General features: G+C 38.6%; 1 protein-coding gene across 2 annotated transcripts in view; it reads left to right on the top strand.

Moving 5' to 3' along the window:
- SLC16A9 (solute carrier family 16 member 9) overlaps positions 1-24110 on the top strand; it is a 62065-nt gene extending 37955 nt beyond the window's left edge. Inside the window, exons 4-7 of one of the 2 annotated variants that reach the window (XR_007145385.1) lie at positions 11863-11958; positions 14494-15408; positions 15808-17865; positions 24101-24110. Coding sequence is in view for 1 of the 2 variants with exons in the window: in XM_047825632.1 (XP_047681588.1) it covers positions 11863-11958; positions 14494-15408; positions 15808-15986 (1190 nt within the window). In the remaining variant the exon portion in view is untranslated. Of the gene's footprint in view, positions 1-11862; positions 11959-14493; positions 15409-15807; positions 17879-24100 lie in introns of those variants that run through there. The other variant, XM_047825632.1, reaches the window with a different exon arrangement.
- Positions 24111-24645: the final 535 nt, after the last annotated feature.

Raw genomic sequence — 24645 nt, 5'->3', positions numbered from 1 at the left:
TAATTCTTCTAAGGTTCAAGAGTTAAACATCATTTTATCAATGTCAGGTTTATTATTCAGTTAATATAAGGTGTGAAAATGATAAAAAATAATTTACTTTCAATGACCACTTCACCAAGAATTATTGCCTTAGTAACATGTCTGCCCAGCGAATTAACATATTTGAAAGGATAAACATGTTTTATCAACACACACTGAGTTCTCTGACAAGGCATAAGAAGGGTTTTCATTTCAGTGCTGGTCTCTAATGCACACAAAGGAAAAGAAAGAGGAGGGAGTCTGAGGCTGATGTCACTTCTCTCTGACTTAAGAAGTGGTCCTTTTCATTCTGGCTGGCTAAGCAGGGCTCTGTTGGGTTGTTTGTGTTCTAAACATCCTGTGCTTCTAGGGCCCACATCACAAAGTTACAGCAGAATTAAAAAGTAGATTTTAAAACACACAATCATTATTATTATTTTTTTTAAGATAAGGCACAGGTGAAGAAAACTGAGTGGTGGGGATAATTGATGGTGATCCTGGTTACATGAGAGGAAAAGTAGAGGGTGACTGACAGCACCGACGGCTCTGGGTAGATGCCTTTGTGGCCTTTGTGATGTGTTGTACTAATTGTGTTCGGTGTTCAACATGATCAGACTATTCCTAGGGGCGGTTGGAGGGGAATTTGAAACAGATGATTCCAGCTTTCCAAGTTTTTCTTAGTGTCTGGAAGAACCTAATTTTGTTGTCTATTAATATTCCTCTTTTTCGCTTGGGACTATTTCCAGAATAATACCTAATGGAAATAATAGTGGCTAATATGCACTGAATACTTAACCATGTGCTTGGTTCTATGCTAAATGCTTTATCTGACCTTATTTGATCTTCACAAGAACCCATATTACAGAGGGGGAAAGTGAAGCTCAGAGAATTGAAGCTACAAAGGAGATTTGGGGTTGAATGCACTCAGTCTGACACCAGATCCTGAGTCAGAGCAGTCTGAACTGACCTGAGTCAGATCCCGACCTGTTTCACATTTTTGTAGTTATTTTTGGTGCTTTTAGAACCCTTAAAGTGTATTGTTAAATGCAACTACATACCCTAATACTGCTGAGACCTGAATCTAAATAAGCAAGCCCCATGTTAGTTCTTTGAGAGCATGTAGTGTATGTTTGATATTTTATATTCCCTGTGGTGCTTAATACAGTTTTGGACCTGTGGGTACAAACACATTAATCTCTGGTGTAAACTTGAGAGTTTTCATTTGATAATCATTTTGCATTCTTGTCTAAAATCACAAAAATAAAAATGTAGATATCTGTGTTTATGCATGAATATTGGATTATTCCCTTTAGGACAAATCCCTTTTTACATAGAAAATTGAATCATTATGCCATTGATATGATCTAGTTCAAACTCTGGACTACATGTTTAAAATTGCATAAGATTTTACTGCTTCACCTGGTTTGAAGGTTAATCTAGGCATACAAAATTTTTACCGACTTAAAAATTGATGAGCAGTGAGTGATATATAGCATTTGCATTACCTATATATAAAAATGAATTTTTAGGAAGAAAAATTTGGCTTGTATAGGATTTATATACAATTGACTGTGTTGGAAGAATAAGGATGTATAGAAAAAAAAGACAATATTAACTAACTCCCAAAACTAAGTTTCAAAATTTCTGTATCAATGGAGGGAGCTTTATCAACTTGTGAAGTTAATTTTGATTTGATTTATGTTGTTGGAACCTTTTGATAACTAACCATGACTCCTGACCTCCTGAATCCATGATCTTTAATTAATCAGATAGGATTTGAGGTTGGTCTGACTTACCCTTTTGGCTCGTGGTGGTGGTGGTGACGGTGGTGGTGTTACAGGCCTTCCACTTGGCTTTTCCCCACTATGATAACTCTCACCCTGGCCAAGGAACAATGTAGGGAGTTATACCAACCACCATGTATGTGTGAGCCAATGAAATATCAGGAACTTGGATGCATCCATGGACTCAGTGGATCCATTGTAAGCCAGACCTGAGGCATGATCCTATATATTACCTGGCCCCCATATGACCACTCTAAGGGAAGGGCATGTAAATGCTTCAGGCCCCTAGTTAACAATGCCAGCTCATGTTCTGTGTCCAATAGTGCTCTAAAGGTATCCCACTTTCCCTAAATAAGTGGCCATAGTTGTCTTTGGGGAAATGTTTAGGGTACTGTTATCCATATACTTGTCATAGAGTTTGTTACAATGTCCTTCCTCCTGGTATCCCAGCCTCTCCTTCACTTAGTGGATTGTAGGTCAGAAAACAGGCTCAGCTCTTGAACACTCTGATTTGGTCATAGGTTCTGAATCCCTGCAGCTGAGAAGAAATTGTGAGCTCAAAGAGAGAGTGCTGGGCTTACGGTCAGAAGACATAGATTCTGTGAGCCTGAGTACACTTGATCACGAATGGCGTTCCTTCATCTATGAAAGCAGGCTGGGAAACCTACCTCACACAGGTTTTGTGAGGACAAAATGAAGTCAAGCAAAATTAAAAAAAATAAGTAAAAAGAGTTGAGTTGGATTTCAGTTAATAAAAAAATCACTCTCTCTGGTATCTATTGGGGCCCCATGAGCTACTCCTAGCCAGCAGACAATTAATACTTATTACCATGGTTGACGTCTTCTTTCTTTCTTTCTTTCTTTCTTTCTTCTTTCATCTTTCTTTTGGCTTATAATACAGGGCTCACAATATCTGTGGGATCAAGAAGTGAGATAATAGTGAACAATGATATTTCCATTCTGTCACCATTTAGAGTATCCAGTTGAAAAGGAAGTGACAGGAAATTATTACTGTCTAAACTCATTTTCCTTTTTAGTATTGAATTTCTTAGAAATAGCAAGAAAGATTCAGTCTGATGATAACATTCACTGAGCACCACTTCTTTTTTTTTAAAAAAAATTTTTTTTTTCAACATTTATTTATTTTTGGGACAGAGAGAGACAGAGCATGAACGGGGGAGGGGCAGAGAGAGAGGGAGACACGGAATCGGAAACAGGCTCCAGGCTCCGAGCCATCAGCCCAGAGCCCGACGCGGGGCTCGAACTCGCGGACCACAAGATCGTGACCTGGCTGAAGTCGGACGCTTAACCGACTGCGCCACCCAGGTGCCCCTCACTGAGCACCACTTCTGTGCTGAATTGTATACTAAGCATTTTCATTTGTCTAGACTGAACTAGATGGTGTCTTAAGATAGACAATATGCAGAGGGACAAGTTATTTAACTTCTGTTTCCCTTTTTTTTAAAGTTTATTTATTTATTTTGAGAGAGAGAGAAAAAGCGCGAGTGGGGGAGGGGGAGAGAGGGAGAGAGAGAATCCCAAGCAGGCTCCGCACTTTCATTGTGGAGCCCGATGCTGGGCTCAAACTCACAAACCGTGAGATCATCACCTGAGCCGAAATCAAGAGCCCGTAGCTTACCTCACTGAGCCGCCCAGGTGCCCCTCTGCTTTCTCATTTTTAAAACTACATATAATAATGACATCCACCTTAGGATTTTGTGAATTGATTAAGTAATGCAATAATATTAGCTAGCATTACCATTATTATTAGTTTTGTGACCTTGGAAATTATTTATTCTCTCTGAGCTTCTGTTTTTATTTTTTATCAAATGGGACTAATATGACTTCACAGAGCTATCATGCCCATTCATGAGCAAATGTATCTACAGAGGCACAAAGAGGTGTTTCACACATGTTTTTCCCTTCCCTTAAATTCCTTGCTGACCACTTAGTTCAAGACCACAGCAGCAGTTTTTTGCTAATGAGGAAGCTTTATTGAATCAGCAATATTTGTATAACAGATTGGGAAGATAGAAAGAGAAATTAAAGCTTTTTAGTATGTTTAGTTATAATACACAATATCAAAAATAATACTAAAGTTTATTAATTGGCTAATACTAAAGTTTATTAATTAATTCTGTTTTACCCCTTAATTGATATTTTAAAAAGTATCATCTTGAAAATACGATGTTATCTTGTTCAGTTTTTGTAGCTAACATAAAATGGAAGTTTTCCCTTTTTCAAGGGACTGTAAGCCACACTGCCAATCCTGGTAATTCAGGCTTCTATTTTCTCAACTACTTTACCAAATCAGGAAAAAGAAAGTATGATGTGGGAGGCTGGAGTGCAGGGGGGCCAGCAGGAAATCAGTGCTTAATGAGCTCAGGCTTCTCCCCAATAATTTCCTTTTGCTTTTCTGGAAAGCACAACTCAAGATCAATGTCTTACATTCTCTTTTCTTCAGACTTTATTGTTCTTTAGCTACCTGGTTAGTGTTTGCTTGCTATTCCCTTTTGGATTTTGGAAAAGTTCAATTTTCTCTAACTTTGTTCTCATGGTAATATCTGCCTATGGACTGAATCTGCACAGTGTATTGAGACTGGGAGGAAAAAAACCACATTTGCAGAGTCTGATTCTCCTACTGCAATTATGGCAAATGAGATAAAGGTCATTTCCTGGCATTCATTTTAGCAGTTAGAGTTTTATAAGCCTTTTTGTTTTGTTTTGTTTTTAATGGTTATATCATTAAAGAAAGTCTTTTTTCTCTCATAGATGTTCAATTGTAATAAGGAAGTATGATTTTCTAATTAGTCTGAAGCTATTATCGACATAATGTCATAATACTCAGGTGATAAGTGAAAACATATATCAATATAATGGTTATTTTTTTTTAGTACTTATTATATTCCAGGCACAGATACTAAATCTTTTACATTTCTTAGGTCTCTTAATCTTTTTTTTTTTTTTTTTTTTTTTTTTTTTTTTTTCCTGAGAGGGAGAGGGAGGGAGAGTGAGTGGGGGAGAGGGAGAGGGAGAGAATTCCAAGCAGACTCCACACTCAGCATGGAGCCTCTGCCAGGGCTTGATCCAACGACTTTGGGATCATGACCTGAGCCAAAATCAAGACTTGGACGTTTAGCCGACTGAGCCACCCAGGCACCCTTATGTCTCTTAATCTTTACAATTGTCTTGTGAGATTGTTTTAAAGATAAAGAAACTAAGAATTAGAGACTTTCAGTAAACTCTCTAATCCCCAAAGTCACCTAGCCAGTAACTGATAGAGCTGGGATTTGAATCCAAGTCTGATTTCCAAGCCTGTGCTCTTAACTAGTCAATGTCATGTTCAGAGTACTCATGAGTACTCACGCTAAGCATACAAAAGTCAGAGCCAGTTTATTAAAAAAGCTAGCCAATTGCTTGTACTTCTTAACTCTCCATGCAGATGTTTGAAGCTAGAAACATAAAAGTAACTGCATTTGGATATGCTAAAGTTACTTATCTTCTTTTGGCATCCTAAGTTACCTTCCCACAATTTCATTTCTAGAAGTAGATATTTCTGGAATACTATATGTAATTGCTTATCCTAACCCAAGTTTAGGTTAGGTTTAAAGGTTATTTGCTTTAAAACATACATAAGGGATGGGGCGCCTGGGTGGCGCAGTCGGTTGAGCGTCCGACTGCGGCCAGGTCACGATCTCGCACTCCGTGAGTTCGAGCCCCGCGTGGGGCTCTGTGCTGACAGCTCAGAGCCTGGAGCCTGTTTCCGATTCCGTGTCTCCCTCTCTCTCTGCCCCTCCCCCGTTCATGCTCTGTCTCTCTCTGTCCCAAAATAAATAAACGTTGAAAAAAAATTAAAAAAAAAAACATACATAAGGGGAATTCTCCCAAATGACTGACAGACAGGTCCCCACACTACAGTGACCACTGTCTTCATTTTCCCAGGGCTAACAGGTTTCCCAGGATCTGATACTTTTAGTGGCCAAACCGGGAATGTCCTGGGCAGTACCCTATCCCCACCCCACACAGAATCTGAATTCTATAGCTTCACCCATATTGCTTTTTAAGATTGCCATGCTAAAATGCACTGTTACTAAATGTTTCCTTTTCCTAAAAATAATATTCAGGGAGAAGTTTCATATACAGATGTAGGAGCTTGATAGATATCTATTCACTTACACACAAATATATGTATATAATAAAGGATATTTTAAAAGAATTCATAGACATCTAAAAATATGTATACGATTTCAAATGTTTTAATGCTTGTCTTCCTAAAATAAATCAAAGTTCCACTTTGCATGCTTTTATTCACATGCTAGTTCTTTAGAGATGCTTGCTTTATGTATTCTAAATTAGAAGCATTTTTTAATAGCAGAGTGTTTTACTTCAGTTACATTTTCTCCTTATAACTGTCTTACCAGTTTAATTGATCTACGCATTTTTGATTTATCGGTAAAGATTGAGAAAAATGAGAAAATGAGGAAGTTTAGTGTGATTTGCCCAAAGCATCCTCCTATAATGCATAGAATTTGTAAATTAGTTGTATCTTTTTTCAAACCATATAATTCTAATTCTGTCTTTCTAATGATGTTATCTTTGTAAATTATTACAAAATTAAAAAATCTTTAATATTTTTAAAGCTAAGATTTAGTTTCTGGCTAAAGTAAAAAGTAAAAAAATTAGCATCATTTAAGTGGGGAGTAGGTATAAAGATATTATTAAAAATATATATACACACACGCATACATACATATAAGTGTGTTTGTGTTTGTTATATGAATAGAGACATAGACAGGAAGAGAAAAATGCAAGAACTCAAATGAGATTTATGGGGAATGGCAGTAGGATAACTTCTGTGGGGAGGTTCATTCAACAGATTTTAAGAACACTCACTCTGTGCCAGGCTCAGACCTGGAACCAGGATACTTGGATGAATAAGACACCACCTGCCCTCAGAGCTCGCTGTTTAGTTGGAGGAATAAACGTGTAAATTTATAACACGTAACACAGCAAAATAAATGCGTTGATAAAATGAAACCAACATCCCGTGCTGATATACCACATACCTGTGGGAAGAGGGGTGCTGAAGCAGGCTTCATGCTCCAGGAACTCATGCTTGAGCTGAGTCTGGAAGGACAGGTAGGATGCGGTCAGATGGGCATGGGTTTTGAAGGGGAGTTGAATGGATGGGAGGGGGACATTTCGGGAACTCAAATGCTCTGAGGTGTGAGGTGCCATGGATAACAGTGCTGTCAGCATGGGCTCAGGTCATGATCTCACGGTTCATGAGACAGAGCTCAAACTCATGAACCGTGAGATCATGACCTGAGCCAAAACCAAGAGTTGGACACTAACTCACTGAACACACAGATGCCCTGATAACAGTGTTTTTATAGGTATTTGTTTAAGGACTGAGGAAGTCATGTGAGTAGGTGCAAATACATCAAAGATTGGCATGCAACAGAGGCCAGATGACAAAATGTTTTCATATGGACTTTACTGTAGGAGCATGATGTGATGAGAATTGTATGGCAGCAGCTTAGAAGATAGATTTCTGGAAAAAGTACTGGAAGCTGAGAAAGTGATCAGGAAGCCAGAGTTCAGCTCAGAAAACATGAGATGAACTGAGGCAGTGGTGGTGCAAAGACGGAGGGAGGTTGATAACTTAGGCAGTGGGTATGATAAAGAGCTTCTTGATGGGCAGAGATGAGGGAATAGTGGCCTCTGAAGTTGTGATCTTGCCCAGAGATGTGTGAAATGGAACATAAGATGTAGAAAGGAAATGTTAGAACATGTAAAAATATTTAGTTTTTACCTATTTAAGTAAAGGGAAACAATAATATTATACTAATGTTTATGCTTTGAATTGTTAGTAATGTAGGTATTTAGTTTAAAAATCATTACGCTTATACTGCAGGCTGATGGTCAGAATTTTTTTCACTGATAGGTGTTTGATAAAAAGTGATTGGTCAAAAAAATGGTCAAAAATGATTGGTCAAATCCCTTGGTCAAGGGATGCTTTAAGATAGTGGTTTCCAACTTTACAGCCTTGGGACCCTTTACACTCTTTTGTTTAGGACCCCGAGGAGCTTTTGAATATATGGATTATACTTACTGATATTTGTTCTGTTAACTATTAAAAGCTAAGAAATTTGAAAATATTTGAGTAATTCATTTAAAGATAATAACAAACCTAATATATGTTAACATAAATAATGTACTTATTATGAAAAATAGCTCTACTTTCCAAAAGAAAAACAAACTTTTGTGAGAAGAGTTGCATTATTTTACAGTTTTGCTAATCTCTTTAATGTTTGGCTTCATAGAAGACATCTGGATTCTCATATCTGCTCTGTACACAATCTGTTGCAATCTGTTTTTTTTTTTAATTGAAATGTATGAAGTAAATCTTGTCACACATAAAGATGTAGCTGGAAAAGAAAGGAGTTTTAATAGCCTTTTCAGGTAATTGTAGATACTCTTCTTCGATACTTTACAAAAACTTGATGAGTGATGATTTTCCAAAGTTAATTGTAATATGGAACTTGGTACTACATCAATATACTTTTCATACTCTTATATTTGTTTATTCTGCACTTTGAATGGATCTTCATTCAAACCTAATTTTGTAATATCATGAATTGGTTATTTGAAAAATACTGGTTCACTAAGTTATGAAAGAATTCTAAATGTTGACAAATTTCATTATACAACATCAAAACATCACTTTTGTTACTACCGAAGTGTCTACCAAATACCCAAGTCTGGGTAACCCTAGTTTGTCTGTCAGATATTCTTTCAAATAAAAATAAGGTCACAAGATTAAAAGGGGGCTCTTTTAGCTGGCTACTAAAATAATTGTGTAAAGGGTTTTCCTTGCAGCAATTGTTGTAATCCAAATGAATTTTTAAAATATTTTTGTTTGTTTTTATTATGAGTGTATGATTATGTAGCATAATTTGATACCAAAGTTTGGTACCAATACCTTGATTTGTGCTAAGGTACTTCTGGTTTTATCACCATCTCTTTTGCTCCATCAGCATAATTGTAAACACAGTGAAAAAAGCAGAGAACATATTAGTATCCATGGGATACTTATCCACAGGAGATACCATTCAAGACCACCAATGAATGTCTGAAAGCATTCATAATAGTGAGCCCTATGTATATGTACACCCCCTATGTATATGTACACACTTGTGATAAAGTTTAATTTATAAATTAGGCACAATAATAAATCAGCAACAATAACAAATAATCAAATAGAACAGTAATAACATACTATAATAAAAGTTATGTGAAAGTAGTCTCTCTCTTTCAAAATATCTTATTGTGTTGTACTCACCCTTCTTCTGTGATGATGTGAGATGGTAGAATGCCTGAGTGATAAGATGAAGCAAAATGGATGACATAGGCATGTGACATAGCATTAGGCTACTACTGACCTTCTGATGATATGTCAGGAGGAGGATCATCTGAGCATTCTGGACTGTGGTTGATTGCAGGTAACTGAAACCATGGAAAGCAAAACTGCAGAAAAGTGGGGGACTAGTGTATTATGAAAATAGTTTTGAATTTACAGACTCTGTGAGAGATCGTGGGGATTCAAGGGACCCCTCTCTAATAACTTCCAGTTTAAGGTTGTCCTGATGCAGATGTAGGAAGGCATCATGGTACCTTTTTGAAAAGTTTAAGGAGAAAGCATTTCAAATTTCTGCTACATTAAAAAAAAAAAGTGAAATAGCATTAACTATTAAACCCAGGGCCTTGAAATAATTTTTTAAAATGCCTTTTTTTTTTTTTTTTTTTTTTTTGGTTTCAGGCTAAAAATTTAAAAGTTGCTGTTTCAACTTTTCTGACGTTGACATTTAGTAATCAGAAATGTCTTTTTCCCCTTTGTCTCTCATGCCTAACATTTTACAGAGTCCTGACAACCAAATCACAGAAAAGTAAATTCATTCTGCCTCCAAAGGCTTTCTGAGGTATATAGTCTTAGTCAAGGGTGACATTTTTTGGTTTCAAAATTGATTATTCAGAAACATTTAAAAAAATTTTTTTAATGTTCATTTATTTTTGAGAGAGAGAAAGAGCATGAAGAGGGACAGAGAGAGAGGGAGACACAGAATCTGAAGCAGGCTCCAGGCTCTGCGCCGTCAGCACAGTCCCTCATGCCGGGCTTGAACCCATGAGATCGTGACCTGAGCTGAAATTGGACACTTAACCAACTGAGCCACCCAGGCGCCCCAGAAACAGTTTTGTTTCATATCTTGAAGAGTCCTATATATGAATAGTAATGACAACTGTATAAATCAGTGCAACTCATGTTTTAGTTCATGAGATAATATTTTTTCCCTTAAATCAAACAAGAAGGGCATTTTATTTAGGGGTGCCTGAGTGGCTCAGTAAGTTGAATATCCAAGTCTTGATTTTGGTTCAGGTCATGATCCCAGAGTTGTGGGATTGAGCCCTGGGTTGAGTTCCATGCTGAGCATGGAGCTTGCTTAGAATTCTCTCTCTTTCTCTTACTCTGCCCCTCTCCCCTGTTCATCCTCTCTCTCTCTAAAATTAAAAAATATTTTTTTAAAGGAGAAAAAAATCTTTTTACTTAAAATATAATTGTTTTAGTCTATCTCATTTCTTTAAGAAGACTTTTTATGGAATCACACATAATCCTCAGAGTCTTAGGTTGTTTAAATTATTAATTTCCTAAAACACTTATGTAATATATTTGTTAAGCCCATGGATTCTTTCTAATTATAGTTTAGGTGCCAATGAAAGGCAATGACAATGATCTTAACTCATTTAATGGGCCGTGGTTTCAAATCCAGTTTTTAGACTATGGCTTATGTGTTGTTTATAGAATGATCCTCAAGAACAGATGATATTGCAGAAGAAAGGCAAAAAGTCATGAGTTAGAAGCTAGAGGAAAATTTTATGAAAAACCAACTGGCTTTAATAGGTGCTAAATAGGGAAGAAAAGATTAAGCTAACAAACAAAAGCCTTGGAGAAGATCTGGAGATAAATATAGTCCTTGGGTCTCAAGAAAGGTAAATTTAGGGGCGCCTGGGTGGCTCAGTCGGTTAAGCGTCCAACTTCGGCTCAGGTCATGATCTCTCAGTCCATGAGTTCTAGCCCCACGTCGGGCTCTGTTCTGACAGCTCAAAGCATGGAGCCTGCTTCAGATTCTGTGTCTCCCTCTCTCTGCTCCTCCCCTACTCATGGTCTATCTCTCTGTGTCTCTCAAAAATAAATAAATGTTAAAAAATTAAAAAAAAAACAAAATTTAGTAAGGTATTCTTTTAGGTTATAGAAGAATTTCAAATCTACAGAAAAGTAGAGGATAGTATAGCAAACAACTGTATGCTCACCACTTAAATTTAACAGTTGTTAATATTTTAGTGTATTTGCTTCCTTTTTTTGCAAACATATTTCAAACTAAATCAAATACATTTTACTGTGAATAAGGTAGTTTGCATCTCTGAAGGAGGAAACTTACAAATATATATTTTACTGTGATGGGATGACCTGAGAACCCCAGAGGCCTTTGTTTTGCAGACTGGGGGTGTGCAAGCTATAAGCTCTCACTAAATAGCATGGAATAATGAAGGGAACTTTCTAAAATTATTTAGAGCACTTTGAGGAGGAAGGACACTGAACTGAGGGCAAGAACTTGGAAGTGAGACTGAATGGGAAAGTTTGATTAAATTTTACTATGTGGTGTTATTTGGTGACTTAACCATTATCTCTATTTCCCTGTAATGTCGCGATTTAAATTTGCATTATTCATTCATGCTTCAGAAATTGGACTTTTTTTTTTTTTTCACTTGATTCCAACCCTATGGGTGTGGAGTGAAAACTGAGCCTGCACAGATATGTCCATTGGAGCTGTACGAGTGACATCAAAGAAACTACGAGTCCATACTCTGAAGAGTTATAGCCAATCAGTAACAGAACAACTTACTGGAGATGTTATTTTTTCTTTTTCTTTCTTTCTTTTTTTTTTTTTGCATTGAAGTAGTATAATCTGTCTTGATTTATGTAATGTCTTCTTATGTTTAGGACTCGGATGTGGTTTATTATATACTGCAACAGTGACCATTACATGCCAGTATTTTGACAGTCACCGAGGCCTTGCTCTTGGCCTAATTTCAACAGGTACATTTTCAAAATAAGTACAGCATTGTCACTATTCAGTTTTCTAATTAAAGTTAAAAGTTACTGAACACAGATATGTTTAACCAACCACTTCCCAGCTACCACTTAGGTAGCATATTTTTTTACTCTAGCCTGAGAAGGAAATTTTATTTTCCACAGTAAATAAGAGTAGTGCTTCCAGAAAACCTAGGGTGCATACATAAAAAGTCTGGGGCATTCAATGGCCAATATACTAAAGGAAAGAAAAGCTTATGGGACCCGTACATTGAGAGTCACAAGTTGGTGAGAGCTTCAGTAAAAGAAGCAGCCTGTACTTATGTAAGGCACCTTCTCCCTGAGAAAGGTAGGAGAAATGCCAGGAAAATGGAGACTCCAGGGCTCTGTTGAAAAGCCTGCTGTTGGCATCTTGCCATCTCCATTTACTGTGGAATGTACAATTTTTCTAAAGTACTTATTTATGAATGCATTCCCCTGGCCATGTGCATATCTAAACGACAGACTCTTCACTCTTGTTCTTCCTTTAATAATCAAGAGATGATCACTGAGGGAAATGTAAATATAAAAGCCTTCTGGACTTCCTCTGATGTTTTAAAGTGTCATTTCACTTTTCAGATGGATTTGTTTCCTAAGAGAACTTATCAAACTTATCAAACTTTTCATTAGAGAACTTATCAAAATTTTCTGTGGCCAATATTTTACCAATTTGCTTAGGAAATAGAGCTGCCAAGTTTAGTGACAGTGGCACATTTACATATGCTACTTGTTAATGAGCGGGTGTTCCTGGGAGGTCAGACTTTGAGGTAAATGGAGTAAATACAATGATTTGTCTGGCAGCAGGAGCCAAACTAATGTTTATTCCTGAGATCAATCTGGTGGCAACAAAGTGATTCCAGATTGAATTAAGTTGAGCTGGATATTTCCCAAAGGTGGTTTAAGGAAGTATTGGCAGGGGGAGAATAGGAATCATGATCTAAGAGGAGATGGGGCCAGAGTCTTGAGGACACAGTTGGGCTAAGGCAGAACTGAAGAAGAAATAGCAAAAACAGGAGATAGAGAATCCAAAGCAGTTGGAATGTAGTTCAAAGAACCTTACAGGATCTCCCACAGGTGTGTGAGTGTGATGGAGTGTGAAGGTAGGCATTAGTGTGAAGGTAGGCATGAGCTTGAAGGACAATAGGTCTTGCCTACACTACATTTTTGTAGAGGCATTGTAATGTGGCAACAAGCACAGATGCCAGAGCCAGACCACCTAGGTCTGAATCCTGCCTGTGTCACTCACTTGCTGTCTGGAAATAGACAGACTTTCTAACAGTCCTGTTAACTATTGAGTTAAGCCTCAGTTTTCTGAACTGTAAAATGGGGATAATAATAGTACTCATCACATCAAGTTATTGGGAATCTTAAAGAAGCATACATGTAAGGCACATAGCAGGCAGGGTACTAAAAGCATGAGATATTATCATTATGAACTAGGGTTTCCCTTAATGTCCAAATTTGTATGTGTGCCAAAGATGCCAGAAGTTGTATGCTACATGCTTTCACTCTGCCTAGAAAGGAGGGCATAAGAGACTGGGTCATGGCACACTGAAATAAAAATGGATCGACTCTGGACAGTTAAGATTTGGCAGAATTAAGGAATTTTCAGTTTCAACTCACAGGAATCTAGGTGAAGCAAAATTAAGGAGAATTGTGGATCTACTTAGTCCTTCTGGGTTGCTGTAACAAGATACCATAGACTAGGTGACTTCCACAAAACATAAATGTATTTCTCAGTTCTGGAGGCTGGAAGTCTGATATCAGGATGCCAGCATGCTTGGGTTCTGGTGACAGACTTCTTCTGAGCTGCAGACTGCCATTTTCTTGCTGTGTGGCATGTGTGCATGGTGAAAGGGGAAAGGAAGCTCTCAGGGGTCTCTTTGATATGGGTGCTAATCTCATTTACGAGTGCTCAGTGGGCTCATGACCTAATTGCCTCTCAAAGGCCCCACTTCCTCATGCCATCATATTGGGGGTTAGGATTTCAACCTGTGAATTTGGGAGGACATGAACATTCAGCCTATAGCATCCACCTTCAGTGAAAAAGATGACAAGCAAAAAAAAAACCAAAACCTCACAGTAGAATTTTTTAAAAATTGAAAAGAAACAACAAAAAAAACCCCACATGAAATATTCTGACATTGCTGGAAAAAAAAAAAGGAACGTGAGCATGAAACAAAGGTTTTTGGGGAAGCAATTTTGTTCCATGGTTAACAGGGGTTGGTAAACTAATGTCCATGGGTCTACTGCCTGTTTTTAGAGAGCTCATGAGCTAAGGATGATTTTTACATTTTTGTACAGTTAAAAAAATCAAAAGGATATTTCAGGGCATCTGAAAATTATGTGAAATAAAAATTTCTATGTCCATAAATAAAAGTTAATTGGAATATAACCATGCTCCTTCCTTTACAATTCTTCTTTGGCTGATATCAATAATGGTTGTTCTGAGAACCCTGAATTATAAGAGATTAAGATTGAACATCTCCCATTTCTTTTTAGGTTCAAGTGTTGGACTTTTTATATATGCTGCTCTGCAGAGGTTGCTGATTGAGTTCTATGGGCTGGATGGATGCCTGCTGATTGTGGGCGCCTTAGCTTTAAATATATTAGCCTGTGGCAGCCTGATGAGACCCCTCCAGCCCTCTGATTGCCCTCTGCCTGAAAAAACAGCTCTGGAAAGTGCACCAGATAGATACTGTATTTACAGTGAAAAAGAGAAGGACCTGGAAGAAAACACGAACATTCTTGGAAAGAGCTACAGTGCTGAGGAAACATGCAAGAGCACCTTTGGCAGTGGTGGCCGGAAACAGGAGAGCCTACTTCATAAAAGCCCAACAATGGCACATTCAAAAGAGACTGAAACGTACAAAAAGAAAGTTGCAGAACAGACATATTTTTGCAAACAGCTTGCCAAGAGGAAGTGGCAATTATATAAAAACTACTGTGGAGAGACTGTGGCTCTTTTTAAAAACAAAGTATTTTTAGCACTTTTCATTGCTATCTTTCTTTTTGACATTGGAGGATTTCCACCTTCATTACTTATGGAAGATGTGGCAAGAAGTTCAAATGTGAAAGAAGAAGAGCTCATTATGCCTCTTATTTCCATTATTGGCATTATGACAGCAGTTGGTAAACTCCTTCTAGGGATACTGGCTGACTTCAAGTGGATTAATACCTTATATCTTTACGTAGCTACCTTAATAATCATGGGCCTGGCCTTGTGTGCAATTCCATTTGCCAAAAGTTATGTCACATTGGCAATACTTTCTGGGATTCTAGGGTTTCTTACTGGTAACTGGTCCATCTTCCCATATGTGACCACAAAGACTGTGGGAATTGAAAAATTGGCCCATGCCTATGGGATATTAATGTTCTTTGCTGGACTTGGGAATAGCCTTGGACCACCAATTGTTGGTAAGATATTTCTTAAAGCAACCCATTTTTACTGTTCTTCTTTGTAACATCTCCAGGTATAGAAATCCAGATTACAATAGTAGCACAGATTAGCACAACGTAAATCTGCATAGATGTCTGATGGTAATGATTTACTCATAATCAGTTTGATAAAAAGGCCAGTATACTTGCTCAGGGATTTGTGTTCATTTTGTGTTCAGGAGAAACTCAAAATGCCTGCTTATTCTTGTCCAGATTATTTGGCAGAGTCTCCTCTGCTAACTCCTAAGAGTCTGCTATAGAGTACATGGGGTTTTATCTATCCTAATCCTTACTGTATATAAAATTGGTAAAATTAGAGGATGGCTTCCAAGTCTTACTATTTCTATCAAATTCACCTTTTTCTTTCTCTCTTTTCAGGTTGGTTTTATGACTGGACCCAGACCTATGACATTGCGTTTTATTTCAGTGGCTTCTGTGTCCTGCTGGGAGGTTTTATCTTGCTTCTGGCCGCCTTACCCTCCTGGCATACATGCAGCAGGCTGCTGCCCAAGCCAGCTCCAACAACCTTTCTGTACAAAGTTACCTCTAATGTTTAGAGGATACTGGAAGGAACTACAGACTGTTTTCTCATAGCGAAATTTCACTGTGGCTGACTCTGAATGAATTTTTTGTTTGTTACAAATCCTATTCTCTTTGTACTGTATATGTAGCTTCTATCGCCTGTATTTACCACCCCTCCTTTTTTTCTTTTTCCAAGAAGTGGGACTATTCTGTTTTACCCTTATTCGTGAGTTCCTGACATTGTAAACATTTTGGCCAGCCTCGAAAGGCTTTCTCTGTGTAAAGAAATATAATTTCTCTGTAGGATCCATTAGTTCCACTGAAAGGCACCCAGAGGGAGCTCTTCTATTTTAAACCTGATGTAGGCAGCATGATGAGATATATGTGAAGGCCACCAGGGGCGAAATCACTCTCTTCTCTATGTTAGGCTAGCTAGTATGTTGAAGACTTCAGGCCAGTCAGGAGATGAAAGTGGTTACTAAAATGGCGTTAAGAATTGCAGTGGAGCAAGCTGATCTTTTTTTTTTTTCCTCAAAGATATTTTAAATTACAGTCACTGTTTTTCACTATTTGATTTTATTTACCTTGAGGCAGCACCCCATATTTGGTATCCACTGCGCTTAAATCGTTTCAATTCCTAAGGTGTTTGCCTAGAGGCAGGCAGTCTCCAAACTGGAGCACTCACCACAGACTTGCTTCACGGTTGGCTGCCAAAAGCACACTCACTCTTCTCTGTCAGCATCCACTCAGCTGATGTTTCCCAGGAAGTGCTGATTTTACCTGTTTCCAAATTGGAAATGCGTAAACCATTCCGTTCTGGCAAATGGGAAACATCCATTTGCATTGGGCACAGTGGGGATGAATTGCAAGTCCCTGCGTGTCTTCTTGATGAAGCATTTATTTGTTACTATGAGATTTTACCACTATCAGATTTTAATTCAAGGGCAGAACTAAAATGTGTGTGTGTGCGCGTGCGTGCGTGCGTGTGTGTGTGATGAACTCTGAGTCTGTGTAGGACATGGGAAGACAAAAAAGCAATAAGAAATTGATACCCTGATCCAACTGTATTCAATCTTAAGAAAAATGTTTTGAAAGAAAATCACTGTTTAATAAATGGGCATCTTTCTGAAGAAATATTTTTTGAATTTTGCTGTGTGTCAGAATCCTCTAGATCCCTCTAAAAATATGGTTGCCTGAGTACTACTCTTAGAGATTTTAATTCTGTAGGTTTGGCTATGGGCCAAGCATCTGTATTTTTAGTGAACTCTTCAAGGAATTCTGACGACACAGCCAGGTCGAAAATGAGGGTTACAAGACTGGCAACAGAAAACATTCATTCTCTTAAATAAAAAACAAAAAAACAGTAAACCATTGAGGTGAGGGGTTTTTATAAATAGCCAACTGTGGTTCTTTAAATAGGACGCACTCTTCCTATTGTGCCAAAATTGTCTATTCATTTCTTTTGAAATATATGATTTTATACTTGTATGTTGCCTTTCTTCAAAGGCGCCTGAAGCACTTTATAAGCATGAAGCCCCACAACACCTCAGTGAGGTCCGTAAATAGATCTTTTGTATGCAATAAACCTGGAGTGTGGGGGAATTTCATAACTGAGTTAATCCTACTTAATAATGCAATAATGGGGCTTCAAAGTGCCTTGGACTTCTCCATACTCAGACTTCTGGAAAGTTTTCTGTACCTCATTCTTCAGTCACTGTCAAGGTTAATAAATATAAGAAGTGACATTTTAAAAAGTTAAACTAAGTGTTTTTATGTTGAAAGTTCCTTTTTGCCAACATTATATTCAGGAAGTCCAATAACCTGAAAAAGTAACTTTCCTGACACCCCCATGTTCATCAACGTTGATAATTGTCCAAATGCATCTTCACCATGTCTACTAATACCATCCAGCGTGTGCATTTTCAATTGTCTAGGGAATGAATTTTAAGTTGCAATAAAATATTTTTTTTGTTTGTTTTGCATTGGTTTGGCTGCTTTTTCTCTTAACGAGTCCTCCTTCTCTGAATTACAGTGATATTTCACTTGAATGTAAAAAAAAATGATCACATGTTCACTTCAGACCCCCGAATTGGTGATTGGACCTCAGCGTATTCAAAAGTCAAATTTGCTAAACTATTTTGACCATTGGCTCCCAAAAAGCTAACATGTCAATCCTACAGAATCCTTTTGAGGAAAAAGGGGACAGATTCCTCTTTGCAACTCTTAATGATGATCTTGTCAATCATTGGTGGAATTCTTACTATGCTCTTAGGCACATTATATTATTTATCCTTCATAATAGCTCTGTGAGGTGAGGATGCTAATCTTCATTGTATGGTACAAAACATAATTGTCATGATATGGACAAAATATATAAGCAACTTCCAAAAGCAAAATGAAAAAGTGTCTAGTGAATGCTTTGGTTTCTAACATGGCTGGGAAATGGGGCTCAGGAGGATGTGTTGCTATAGAGTCAATCCTTTAGTGAATAGAGAAGTCATGTGTATGTGAATAATTATTCAAGGCTTGCCCATTTCCTAAGAATTAGCATTTTTTAAGCTTTATTTATTTATTTATTTATTTACATAAGGGGCCGAACTCATGATCCCAGCATCAAGAGACACAGGTTCTTCCCACTGAGCCTGTCAGGTGCCCCAAGAATTAGCATTTTAAAAGCATCCTTAATAATGAAATTATACTGATTAGGACATAATCTTTCTTTTGTGACTCAAAAGACATTTCTTGACCCTCCAAGCAGCTGGAGCTGAGTTGGGGAAAGAAACTTTGTTAGGGACCCTCTTTCTTCCTTTCAGCCCTCGCGCCTCATTCTCTCTCTCTTTCTCTGATGAGCCTCCTAGGAGCCAGTTGGTAAACTCATTTTCTCGAGGGTGACTATGTCATCAAGAGAGAAGTTTCAGCCACCAACTTTTAAAGGCCCCATGAGGAACAATTTCCAAGAACCTGCAGCTGCAGCACTGGGAGGTCATGACCACATGGTAGGTCAGTTGTGTTGTGCTGGCTGGAAAGTCCTCTGATCTCAGATAGCCTCAACTTCTAGCAATCAATCTAAGATTATCTTAACTCAGGACGTTCTGGAAAATAAAGGAGAGCTCTGTTTTGAAGGAAAGAATGTCTCATTTTTTTCTTTTACTTAGGAGTATTATTTTAAACACATAAAATACACAGTTTACATTAGCAGTGCCACACAATTTCTCCCTCATTAATAACAATCCTGGGACCTTTTGCTCTGCTGTCAGTTGTGGCTGAAGGATGCTGGTAAATAAAATGCCCCTTTGCACAATCAGTAAAGGTGATCGGAGATGTACGAATACATGGATAATATTCAGAGATGCAGTATATATACTTGTTAAGGTTATGGTTTCTGGGTTCAAATCCTAGCTCAGTTCCTGTGGCTAGGTGATTGTGAACATGTCATTTAGCCTCTCAAAGCCTTAGTTTCCTCATTTGTCAAACATGTCATAGGGCTGTTATGGGAATTAAATAAGATAACCCCATACACGTTACTGGCACCTGTTCAGTAAATATTAACTATTATGATTTTTGTTGTTATCATTATTCCTTAGTGTGTGACACCTCCCTCTCAGTATCCAAAGGACGTGTCAAGTGTTCCTGGGCACAGGTGTGGGGTAAATGTTTGTGTTGAAGGGCCTTATTTAGAAGAAGAAGAATGAGCTTTCTGTTATCCCTAACTTGTACAGCTGTCACAGCTATTACCCTCCCCCAGGCATGTTCTTGTCAAAATCTTTTATCCTTAGGGATTCATGACTCAGCACATTTTTTCTGGAATTGCCATTCAGAGGCTCTGACACAAAACAAAACACAAGCTGTTCCTCCACAAATCAAATAGAACTCACTTTGTAAATTGAATTGCTATGGGAATTTGGACTTTTATTTATTTCCTTAAGAACTCATCACCCGAGCTGTTTGGAAGGTGGGCCTAAAATTAGGCAGAAAGCAAAGTGCTCTCATTTGTTTACTGAGCACTAATTGGCCTCGGCTCAGGGCCCTTATATCCCTCTGCCTTCCCGGGACATCCTTCAGACTTACTCTTGGGAGAGTGTGATTCCAGTTCTTCTGGGATTCTGTTCCTAGTAGGTCTGTCACATTAGTTGCTTCTTACTGTATGGATTCCTTGTTTTAAGGAGTCATTTACTTTTATTCTCTCTCCTTGCAAAAATAAAAAAAATATATAATTTTTATAGTTTTTTTCTAAGTGATAGTCTACAAACATTGGTAAATGGCATATTCTCAATAAAGAATAATTAACTGTGGTCAAGGTGCTGTCCTGCTGTAGGTCACATTAAAACTACAAAGTCACAGGGACATGACTGTTTTTCCTTCCTGGAAAATGCCTAATGTGCTAAGGCAAGTTGTTTTTCCTCCAGCTTAGATCTGAAAACCCCTCACCACCTACAGCTTTAGTAGCTCAAATGATTCTAGGACCATAACAACAAAGAACAGATGCGACTGGCTGTTATCAACCTCTAAAAGATGACAGGTCAGGCTCAACAGTCCATTTTCATATAGTCTCTATGGCTGCTGGGAGGATGCCATTTTGAGAACTCCTGGGCAGGATCCCCTCCTGAAGGAAATTTTCCCTGAAGGTCAAGTATGAACAAGGGCTGCACTGAGACTGAGCTGCACAGTTGAGACTGCCAGTGAGACACAGAGTCAGGATGAGCTCAGGTCCCTGGACGGAACTATAGACTGTCAGATATAATGGGATAATATATGGGACTTTCCTCTGCTCAAGACTGGAAACAGTTCTAATTTCCAAGGGGCATTTTAGCAGTCACTAGCTGAGAGGCATTAGCAGGGACAAGAGCTGGGCCTGGGCTTTGTTCTCAAAGCCCTGGGAAGTGGTGTGAACCAAGGAAAGGTGACAGCAGAAGCATCAAGGAACCCCAGGAGGCAGCTCTGATGGAACTGGGAATGGATGCCCAAGAGAAACCTGAGAGAAACTGTGTGCATTTGTGTGTGTGTGTGTGTGTGTGTGTGTGAGAGAGAGAGAGATAGAGACAGAGACAGAGACAGAGACAGAGACAAAGAGAGACACAGAGAGAGAGAGAGAGTTCTAAAACTGTGGGAGTTCCAGAGAGAGAGAGAGAGAGAGAAAGAGAGAGAGAGAGAGAGAGAGAGAGATTCTCCTATTACCTCAACCTACAACCCATTGATGCAACAGCTATGAAACATCTCAGGAAGACCTGTTTCAGGACGTGAAGCATCCGAGTCTTTCCAGAAAATTGAAAATCTTCAGGTTGGTTTTAGGCAAGAGGAAGCCTCCTTTCAGCTGGGCTTCATCAGGAAGCTAGAGGTAAACTTCCTTTGTGGGTTCTTGACTTTGGCTTAGGGGAACTTGCCCAACTCCACCCTCCTTGAGAAATCTTCAGGAAGGGTTGGGACTCAGTGATGGAGGAGACAGCAGTTCAGTGCTTAGTCAGCTAGAACAGTTCTGGGAGAAGGAGCATACCCCCAGGAAATCTGTGGAGAACCAAGGGTTGTTGTAACTACCTGGGGCCTGGTAAGCTGAACATCAGGGATGGATGTTAACAAGAAAATAGCCCAGCACAGAGGAGAAAGCATGGGATCTGGAGTCCAACAGAGCAGGCTTGGCTTCCTAGATTCTCTAGCTACTGTCTTACTAGGTGAGTAAACTTAGTTTTATTTGTTAAATTCTCTGAGCTTCAATTTTTTTATTGGTGAACTATATTGCTGGAAGGTTTAGAAATAATAGATGCAAAATGTCCAGTGTTTCTAAAAAAAATGGAAATTATTTTTAACCTCTGCTCGCATAAAGTGAATCCCGTATGGTAAAATAGTAGATACACAACATATATGGTAGATTGGATTCTAATCTCACTGGTATATATTGTGGGCATGTTGTCAAACTTTTCTGCAAATAATTTGTGTGCATGGTGGTGGTGTGGTAGGCAACAGTGTATCACTCCTAGGAGCTGTCCTAAATTCCAGAAATACAAGAATAAATAAGAAAGTCTCTTACCCTGAGAAGCTCACAGTTCAGTAGGACCAACTGATATTGAAGTAAGTATAAATGCAGAACTCACTTTTAAATATTTGCTTGTTAATTTATGTATTCATTCAACAAATTTTCATTTAGCACACACCATGTGGCAGATACACAGGTATTGAGGTAATGGTGATAAGCAAGACAAATGTGGTCCTTTTGTTCACAATGATTTCTTTTTTTTTTAATTTCTTTTTTTATTTTACAGAGAGGGTATGAGCAGAGGAGAGGAGCAGAGAGAGAGAGAGAGAGAGAGAGAGAGAGAATCTCAAGCAGGCTCCATACTCAACACAGAGCCCAGTGTGGGGCTTGATCCCATAACCCTGGGATCATGACCTTAGCTGAAATCAAGAGTCAGATGATCAACCAAGTGAGCCACTCAGGTGTTCCCACAATGATTTCTTAAAGCAAAAAATAGATCCCATGGTACTCTAGTATTTGTGCTTTAAGGTCAGTTCTGTCTATGAGATTGTCCTAGGGGAGGAAAAGGTATACATGTATGCTTGCTGTTATAGTAGATACTGTAGCGTGCCACCCAGATGCCCTTCAGGACCTGGGTACTCTGTCCTCCATGGGCTGGGATTGGCTGCTGAGGGCTCACAGCTGAGTCCCGCTCTGGGAACTGCCTTCAGGCGAAGGTATTATTCTACCCCCTCTAGGAAAGCTAGACTTCAGTGACTCTGGCCTCATTGGCTGATGAATGGCTACTTTGACTCAATGGGGACAACTCCAGAGTGCCATCCCAGCTCTAGAACTTCCTGTAGGATCTCAATTTTTCCCTCTGTCCCATGCTACTTCCACTACTTCCTTACAGGTGTTTTTCTGGAAAATACTCCCCAGTAAACTTGCTGCATGCAAACTCCATTGCATAGTTTTTGTTTTTTTTTAATCGGGAAACTTGACTGAAAACACCTGTAATTTCAATACAGTGGGATAATGCCCTGCACATGGGGGCCTCAGAGACATGTTTCTTGAGGGCTTGTATATACCTGGTATTCTTTCAGGTACTTCGCAACTATATATTGTCCTATTTAACTTCCAGACTCTGTCAAAGATTGGATGTCATCAGGTGAGGCTGGCTGCTTGACTATCAAAAAATGGCACAAAGCTGTATTTTATCTTGGGACATTTCAGGTATGGCTCTCCTGTGGGAAGTCCAGGTACTTCATTTCTTATTCATCCATCATACATTAACCAAGCACCTAGTATGTGTTGGGCACTCTCTCAGGCACCAAATATGTAACTGTGTATAAGATAGACAAGGTTCCTGTCCTCCTGGAGCTTGTTGGGGCTCGAAGCTAGTTGCAACAGAAGCCTCAGCTCCTATGGGAAGCTCTGGAGCTGGGATGGCCCTTCAGCGTTGTCACAATTGAGTTGTTACCTCTGACTCATGCTAAAATTCCCAAAAGAATGAATATAGAAGCCAAAATGCCAATTATTTTGATTTATATGAGCAATACAATAGCCAGGAGGACCGGACTTTCCAGTTCACCTGGTCATATCCCTTTCCCTGTAGGTAAGGTCACAGGAAGCCAAATACCACTAATTGGAAGGTGTTTGAAGTTCCTGGGATGAGGCTGTGGTCGCTCACTCAGTGGTATGAGTTTTTAACAGCATCATGAGAAGACAGCTTCGTTCAAACTTTGCCATTCTAAGGAACTGCCTCTAGACAGTGCATAGTTGGGTACAGACAATATTTGCCTCCATGGCAATCCTCATACAAATGCACTGTGGCTGACCACAGTGACCCTGTTCTTTCCCCAATATGTTACTAAATTTAATCAGGCTACAGCTACATGCTACTGGTCAGAGCCACTGGCAAACGTCTGCTCAGAGGCTTGTTGCAAATGACATTGCTCAGAAGGCAGTCTACACGGGCAGGTTTTTGCTGAGGGAGTCACCATCACCATGAGACAGATGAGGAAACCAAGGAATCAAACACACTAAGCAATATGCTCAAGGTGACCCAGCCAGTGTCTCAGGCCCAGGCCCAGATCCTGTCTATTTATGGAGATGGGGAAGTGACTGTGCATATGGAAATTATCCGATCCAACCCCATGACCTCACAGAAGAAAACACTGTGGGCCAGGGTCCAGAACAGAGCTCTTCTACATCACTATTTATACCCAGAAATTCATGACACCACTCCTGTCCCTTTAGAACATTCATTTCATATGTAACCAGAACTTTATTATTAGCAAGAACCTTCTTATTTTTCTACCAGTGGGGTAGGCACTAGAAACGTATGGGGCTACTGAGTACTTGAACTGTGATTTGTCTGAATTGAGGTGTGTTTTAAGTATAAAATACACAGTACACTGGATTTCAGCCTTAGTACAAAGAAAGTAAAATAACTGAATAATTTTAAATATTGATTATATATTTAATGATTATTTTATGATTAGATGATAATAGGGATATATTAGGTCAAATATATTAATGAAATTAACTTTCTCTGTTTCTTTTACTTTTTTAATGTGGCTATAAGAAAATTTAAGATTATATATCATATTATATATTTATTGGTCAGTGCAATTGTAGATATTCCTATCCAAAAACACATTTAAACATTTTTACACACATTATACTTAGTTGATATAAATATTGAGTCTCTTTTAAAGATTTTCTTTTGGTTTATTTGTTGAAAA

Source organism: Prionailurus viverrinus, chromosome D2 (genome assembly GCF_022837055.1).
Source record: "Prionailurus viverrinus isolate Anna chromosome D2, UM_Priviv_1.0, whole genome shotgun sequence".
In the NCBI taxonomy this organism is placed as follows: domain Eukaryota; kingdom Metazoa; phylum Chordata; class Mammalia; order Carnivora; family Felidae; genus Prionailurus; species Prionailurus viverrinus.
This window is presented reverse-complemented; position numbering and strand designations above follow the sequence as displayed.